The sequence below is a fragment of the Perca flavescens genome, chromosome 21 (assembly GCF_004354835.1).
Source record: "Perca flavescens isolate YP-PL-M2 chromosome 21, PFLA_1.0, whole genome shotgun sequence".
Taxonomy (NCBI): domain Eukaryota; kingdom Metazoa; phylum Chordata; class Actinopteri; order Perciformes; family Percidae; genus Perca; species Perca flavescens.
Genome location: NC_041351.1, coordinates 1,436,239 through 1,443,501, shown reverse-complemented (window position 1 = coordinate 1,443,501; position 7,263 = coordinate 1,436,239). Strand labels below are relative to the sequence as shown.

The 7,263-nt window shown below is 51.9% G+C and overlaps 1 protein-coding gene across 1 annotated transcript in view; it reads right to left on the bottom strand.

Moving 5' to 3' along the window:
• Positions 1-1,728: 1,728 nt before the first annotated feature.
• LOC114548105 (heat shock factor protein 1) overlaps positions 1,729-7,263 on the bottom strand; it is a 29,241-nt gene continuing 23,706 nt past the window's right edge. The window contains exons 8-10 of the mRNA XM_028567833.1: positions 7,163-7,263; positions 4,517-4,746; positions 1,729-1,883 (exon numbers count right to left, since the gene is read on the bottom strand). The exon at positions 7,163-7,263 is cut by the window's right edge and continues 18 nt beyond it. Of these exons, the coding sequence (XP_028423634.1) occupies positions 1,729-1,883; positions 4,517-4,746; positions 7,163-7,263 (486 nt within the window). The remainder of the gene's footprint in view (positions 1,884-4,516; positions 4,747-7,162) is intronic.

Below are 7,263 nucleotides of genomic sequence, written 5' to 3'. Positions count from 1 at the left end.
GGCTTTGGGACAGTTGTCTGCAGGCTTTGTCGGGACAGTTGTCGGCAGGGACTTTAGGGACAGTTGTCTGCAGGCTTTGGGACAGTTGTCGGCAGGCTTTGGGACAGTTGTCGGCAGGCTTTGGGACAGTTATCTGCAGGTTTTGGGACAGTTGTCTGCAGGCTTTGGGACAGTTGTCTGCAGGCTTTGGGACAGTTGTCGGCAGGTTTTGGGACAGTTGTCAGGCAGTTGCTTTGGGACAGCTTTGGGACAGTTGTCTGCAGGCTTTGGGACAGTTGTCGGCAGGTTTTGGGACAGTTGTCGGCAGGCTTTGGGACAGTTGTCTGCAGGCTTTGGGACAGTTGTCGGCAGGCTTTTTGGACAGTTGTCTGCAGGTTTTGGGACAGTTGTCGGCACAGTTGGCTTTGGGACAGTTGGGACAGTCGGCAGGCTTTGGGACAGTTGGGACAGTTATCCAAGCAGGCTTTGGGACAGTTGTCTGCAGGCTTTGGGACAGTTGGTTTTTGGGACAGTTGTCTGCAGGCTTTGGGATAGTTGTCCGCAGGCTTTGGGACACATGTCTGCAGGTTTTGGGACAGTTGTCTGCAGGCTTTGGGATAGTTGTCGGCAGGTTTTGGGACAGTTGTCTGCAGGTTTTGGGACAGTTGTCTGCAGGCTTTGGGATAGTTGTCGGCAGGTTTTGGGACAGTTGTCTGCAGGCTTTGAGACAGTTGTCTTGTCTGCAGGCTTTTGGGACAGTTGTCGGCATGTTTTGGGACAGTTGTCTGCAGGCTTTGGGACAGGTTTTTATTCTGACAGTTGTCGGGACAGGCTTTGGGACAGTTACAGGCTTTTTGGGACAGTTTGGGACAGTTGTCGGCAGGCTTTGGGACAGTTGTCGGCAGGCTTTGGGACAGTTGTCGGCAGGTTTTGGGACAGTTGTCGGCAGGCTTTGGGACAGTTGTCTGCAGGTTTTGGACAGGACAGTTGTCTGCAGGCTTTGCAGGTTTTGGGACAGTTGTCTGCAGGCTTTGGGATAGTTGTCGGCAGGCTTTGGGTTGTCACAGTTGTCGGGCTTTGGGACAGTTTCTGCAGGCTTTGGGACAGTTGTCGGACAGGCTTTTTGGGGACAGATGTCGGCAGGCTTTGGGATAGTTTGTCGGCAGGGCTTTGGGACAGTTGTCGGCGCAGGTTTTGGGACAGTTGTCTGCAGGCTTTGGGACAGTTGTCGGGACAGGTTTTGGGACAGTTGTCGGCAGGTTTTGGGACAGTTGTCTTTGGGACAGTTGTCGGGTTTTGGGACAGTTTGGGACAGTCGGCAGGTTTTGGGACAGTTGTCGGCATGTTTTGGGACAGTTGTCGCGGGCTTTGGGACAGGTTTTTTTGGGACAGTTATCGGCAGGTTTTGGGACAGTTGTCGGCATGTTTTGGGACAGTTTTGGGACAGTTGCGGCAGGTTTTGGGACAGTTGGGACAGTTTTGGGACAGTTGTCGGCAGGTTTTGGGACAGTTGTCGGCAGGTTTTGGGACAGTTGTCGGCATGTTTTGGGACAGTTGTCTGCAGGCTTTGGGACAGTTGTCGGCAAGTTTTGGGACAGTTGTCGGCAGGTTTTGGGACAGATGTCGGCAGGTTTTGGGACAGATGTCGGCAGATGTTAGGACAGATAGTGGCAGTTGCGTGGTAGTTAAAAGCAGGTAAAGCTCCCTGCAGCCACTCTGAATGATATTAAAAACAGTGTAACAGGAGACTTACCTGTCGATGCAGGCGACTGTCTGACAACTCTGCTGAAGGTTGCTGGGGCAGGGCGCAGAGTTCGGGGTGGGAACGGAGGCAGGTGATTGGCTGGTTGTGGCTGTTGGGAGGGGCCTCGCAGAGGTAGGGCTCATCACAATAATGGGACTGACTACAGAGAACAAAACCAGAGAGTCAGGGAGGGAACTGACACAAGACATTCAGCTACTGACATCATCATACCTTTATAACCAGAAATACAAAACCCTCTACATGGAACACAACGAGTCTCGTAATCTACCACACCGTTAAAATCCATTCTCTGTGTCAGGTGTTCCTGTCTCTGTGTCAGATGTTATCTGTCTCGCTGTCAGGTGTTTCTTTCTCTCTGTCAGGTGTTCCTGTTTCTCTGACCGGTGTTCCTTTCTCTGTGACAGGTGTTTCTGTCTCAGGTGTCCATGTCTCTGTGTCAGGTGTTCCGGTCTCTGTGTCAGGTGTTCCGGTCTCTATGTCAGGTGTTACTGGTCTCTGTGTCAGGTGTTCCGGTCTCTGTGTCAGGTGTTACTGGTCTCTGTGTCAGGTGTTACCTGTCTCTGTGTCAGGTGTGTCTGTTTCTGTGTCAGGTGTTACCTGTCTCTGTGTCAGGTGTCCCTGTCTCTGTGTCTCTGTGTCAGGTGTTACCTGTCTGTGTCAGGTGTCCCTGTCTCTGTGTCTGTGTCAGGTGTTACCTGTCTCTGTGTCAGGTGTGTCAGGTCTCCCTGTCTCTGTGTCAGGTGCTGCTGTCTTTGTGTCAGGTGTTTCTGTCTCTGTGTCAGGTGTTACCTGTCTCTGTGTCAGGTTTTACCTGTCTCTGTGTCAGGTGTTTCGGTCTCTGTGTCAGGTGTTCCGGTCTCTGTATCAGGTGTTTCTGTCTCTGTGTCAGGTGTGTCTGTTTCTGTGTCAGGTGTTCCTGTCGCTGTGTCAGGTGTGTCAGTGTCCCTGTCTCTGTGTCGCTGTCTCTGTGTCAGGTGTTCTCTGTCTCTCTGTCAGGTGTTTCTGTCTCTCTGTCAGGTGTTCCTGTCTCTGTGTCAGGTGTTTCTGTCTCTGTGTCAGGTGTTCCTGTCTCTGTGTCAGGTGTTTCTGTCTCTGTGTCAGGTGTCCCTGTCTCTGTCAGGTGTCCCTGTCTCTGTGTCAGGTGTCCTTGTCTCTGTGTGTCAGGTGTTCCTGTCTCTGTGTCAGGTGTGCCAGGTGTTACCTGTCCCTGTGTCAGGTGTGTCAGGTGTTACCTGTCTCTGTGTCAGGTGTTCCTGTGTCTGTGTAAGGTGTCCCTGTCTCTGTGTCAGGTGTCCCTGTCTCTGTGTCAGGTGTCTCTGTCTCTGTGTCAGGTGTCCCTGTCTCTGTGTCAGGTGTCCCTGTCTCTGTGTCAGGTGTCCCTGTCTCTGTGTGTCAGGTGTGTCAGGTGTTCCTGTCTCTGTGTCAGGTGTGCCAGGTGTTACCTGTCTCTGTGTCAGGTGTGTCAGGTGTTACCTGTCTCTGTGTCAGGTGTTCCTGTGTCTGTGTAAGGTGTCCCTGTCTCTGTGTCAGGTGTCCCTGTCTCTGTGTCAGGTGTTCCGGTCTCTGTGTCAGGTGTTACGGTCTCTGTGCCAGGTGTTACCTGTCTCTGTGTCAGGTGTGTCTGTCTCTGTGTCAGGTGTTAGCTGTCTCTGTGTCAGGTGTCCCTGTCTCTGTGTCAGGTGTTACCTGTCTCCGTGTCAGGTGTGTCAGGTCTCCCTGTCTCTGTGTCAGGTGTTTCTGTCTCTGTGTCAGGTGCTGCTGTCTCTGTGTCAGGTGTTACCTGTCTGTGTCAGGTGTTACCTGTCTGTGTCAGGTGTTACCTGTCTCCGTGTCAGGTGTTACCTGTCTGTATCAGGTGTTCCCGTCTCTGTGTCAGGTGTTTCTTTCTCTCTGTCAGGTGTTCCTATCTCCGTGTCAGGTGTTCCTGTCTCTGTGTCAGGTGTTATCTGTCTCTCTGTCAGGTTTTTCTGTCTCTCTTTCAGGTGTTCCTGTCTCTGTGTCAGGTGTTTCTGTCTCTGTGTCAGGTGTCCCTGTCTCTGTGTCAGGTGTCCCTGTCTCTGTGTGTCAGGTGTGTCAGGTGTTACCTGTCTCTGTGTCAGGTGTCCCTGTCTCTGTGTCAAGTGTCCCTGTCTCTGTGTCAGGTGTTACCTGTCTCTGTGTCAGGTGTGCCAGGTGTTACCTGTCTCTGTGTCAGGTGTGTCAGGTGTTACCTGTCTCTGTGTCAGGTGTCCCTGTCTCTGTGTCAAGTGTCCCTGTCTCTGTGTCAGGTGTTACCTGTCTCTGTGTCAGGTGTTACCTGTCTCCGTGTCAGGTGTTACCTGTCTGTGTCAGGTGTTCCCGTCTCTGTGTCAGGTGTTTCTTTCTCTCTGTCAGGTGTTCCTATCTCCGTGTCAGGTGTTCCTGTCTCTGTGTCAGGTGTTATCTGTCTCTCTGTCAGGTTTTTCTGTCTCTCTTTCAGGTGTTCCTGTCTCTGTGTCAGGTGTTTCTGTCTCTGTGTCAGGTGTCCCTGTCTCTGTGTCAGGTGTCCCTGTCTCTGTGTGTCAGGTGTGTCAGGTGTTACCTGTCTCTGTGTCAGGTGTCCCTGTCTCTGTGTCAAGTGTCCCTGTCTCTGTGTCAGGTGTTACCTGTCTCTGTGTCAGGTGTGCCAGGTGTTACCTGTCTCTGTGTCAGGTGTGTCAGGTGTTACCTGTCTCTGTGTCAGGTGTCCCTGTCTCTGTGTCAAATGTCCCTGTCTCTGTGTCAGGTGTTACCTGTCTCTGTGTCAGGTGTTACCTGTTGCAGGCTCTGTGCCGGAGCTGTTGAGTGTCGTCTGGGTCTCGTTGTCCTGCAGGATGGAGTTGATAAAGGTGGTGGGGGAGAGGGGTGTGTCTACAGGTGTGTCCCCCCCCTCCAGGACAGGACACAGAGTCGTGTCTACAGGTGTGTCCCCCCCCTCCAGGACAGGACACAGCTCCACGTCAGGGCTGAGCGGCTCCTCTTTCACCTGCACCGATTGGCTGTCTCTGCAGGTCAAACAAGCCCAGCCATCTTCGTATTTATTCATACAAGTTGAGCCAAACTGCTTCACAACCAGTTACACGCTTACACGGTTACCGTGTACGTTACGGCTCTACGCCGAGCGTTCGCTGTTGCCCACGTACGTAAGATAAACAGTAAGAGTTATGCTTGGGGAGGGGGGGCTCTACGCCGAGCGTTCGCTGTAGCCCACGTACGTAAGATAAACAGTAAGAGTTATGCTTCTGGGGGGGCTCTACGCCAAGCATTCACTGTAGCCCACGTACGTAAAATAAACAGTAAGAGTTATGCATCTGGGGGATCTACACCGAGTGTTCGCTGTAGCCCACGTACGTAAAATAAACAGTAAGAGTTATGCTTCTGGGGGGGCTCTACGCCAAGCGTTCGCTGTAGCCCACGTACGTAAAATAAACAGTAAGAGTTATGCTTCTGGGGGGGCTCTACGCCAAGCATTCACTGTAGCCCACGTACGTAAGATAAACAGTAAGAGTTATGCTTCTGGGGGGGCTCTACGCCGAGCATTCACTGTAGCCCACGTATGTAAAATAAACAGTAAGAGTTATGCTTCTGGGGGCTCTCACGAAGCGTTCGCTGTAGCCCACGTACGTAAGATAAACAGTAAGAGTTATGCATCTGGGGGGGCTCTACACCGAGCGTTCGCTGTAGCCCACGTACGTAAAATAAACAGTAAGAGTTATGCATCTGGGGGCTCTACACCGAGCGTTCGCTGTAGCCCACGTACGTAAGATAAACAGTAAGAGTTATGCTTCTAGGGGGGCTCTACGCCAAGCGTTCGCAGTAGCCCACGTACGTAAAATAAACAGTAAGAGTTATGCATCTGGGGGGGCTCTACACCGAGCGTTCGCTGTAGCCCACGTACGTAAGATAAACAGTAAGAGTTATGCTTCTAGGGGGCTCACGCCGTTCGCAGTAGCCCCCGTCGTAAAATAAACAGTAAGAGTTATGCTTCTGGGGGCTCTCACGAGCGTTCGCTGTAGCCCCGTACGTAAAATAAACAGTAAGAGTTATGCATCTGGGGGGGCTCTACGCCGAGCATTCACTGTAGCCCACGTACGTAAGATAAACAGTAAGAGTTATGCTTCTGGGGGCTCTCACGAGCATTCACTGTAGCCCACGTATGTAAAATAAACAGTAAGAGTTATGCTTCTGGGGGGGCTCTACGCCGAGCGTTCGCTGTAGCCCACGTACGTAAAATAAACAGTAAGAGTTATGCTTCTGGGGGCTCTACGCCGAGCGTTCGCTGTAGCCCACGTACGTAAAATAAACAGTAAGAGTTATGCTTCTGGGGGCTCTACGAGCGCTCGCTGTAGCCCACGTCGTAAAATAAACAGTAAGAGTTATGCTTCTGGGGGGGCTCTACGCCGAGCGTTCGCTGTAGCCCACGTACGTAAAATAAACAGTAAGAGTTATGCTTCTGGGGGGGCTCTACGTCGAGCGTTCGCTGTAGCCCACGTACGTAAAATAAACAGTAAGAGTTATGCTTCTGGGGGCTCTACGAGCCGCTCGCTGTAGCCCACGTCGTAAAATAAACAGTAAGAGTTATGCTTCTGGGGGGGCTCTACGTCGAGCGTTCGCTGTAGCCCACGTACGTAAAATAAACAGTAAGAGTTATGTTCTGGGGGGCTCGCCGAGCGTTCGCTGTAGCCCACGTACGTAAAATAAACAGTAAGAGTTATGCTTCTGGGGGGGCTCTACGCCGAGCATTCACTGTAGCCCACGTATGTAAAATAAACAGTAAGAGTTATGTTTCTGGGGGCTCTCGCGAAATTCGCGCTGTAGCCCACGACGTAAAATAAACAGTAAGAGTTATGCTTCTGGGGGCTCTCGTCGGCGTTCGCTGTAGCCCACGTCGTAAAATAAACAGTAAGAGTTATGCTTCTGGGGGCTCTCGGCGTTCGCTGTAGCCCACGACGTAAGATAAACAGTAAGAGTTATGCTTCTGGGGGGGCTCTACGCCGAGCGTTCGCTGTAGCCCACGTACGTAAAATAAACAGTAAGAGTTATGCATTTGGGGGGGGGGCTCTACACCGAGTGTTCGCTGTAGCCCACGTACGTAAGATAAACAGTAAGAGTTATGTTTCTGGGGGGGCTCTACGCCGAGCGTTCGCTGTAGCCCACGTACGTAAAATAAACAGTAAGAGTTATGCATTTGGGGGCTCTCCGAGCGCTCGCTGTAGCCCACGTCGTAAGATAAACAGTAAGAGTTATGCATTTGGGGGCTCTCGCGGCGTTCGCTGTAGCCCACGTACGTAAGATAAACAGTAAGAGTTATGCTTCTGGGGGCTCTACACCGAGCGTTCGCTGTAGCCCACGTACGTAAGATAAACAGTAAGAGTTTACTTACTGACTGACCGTACAGGAAATGATTTGATTGGTTCTCACCCTGCATCCATCCAATCACTGATCACGCTCTCCGCTGTGGGCGTGACCACATCTGTGATGTCAGAGACGATTGGTCCAGAGGTCACCAGAGAGTCGGCTGA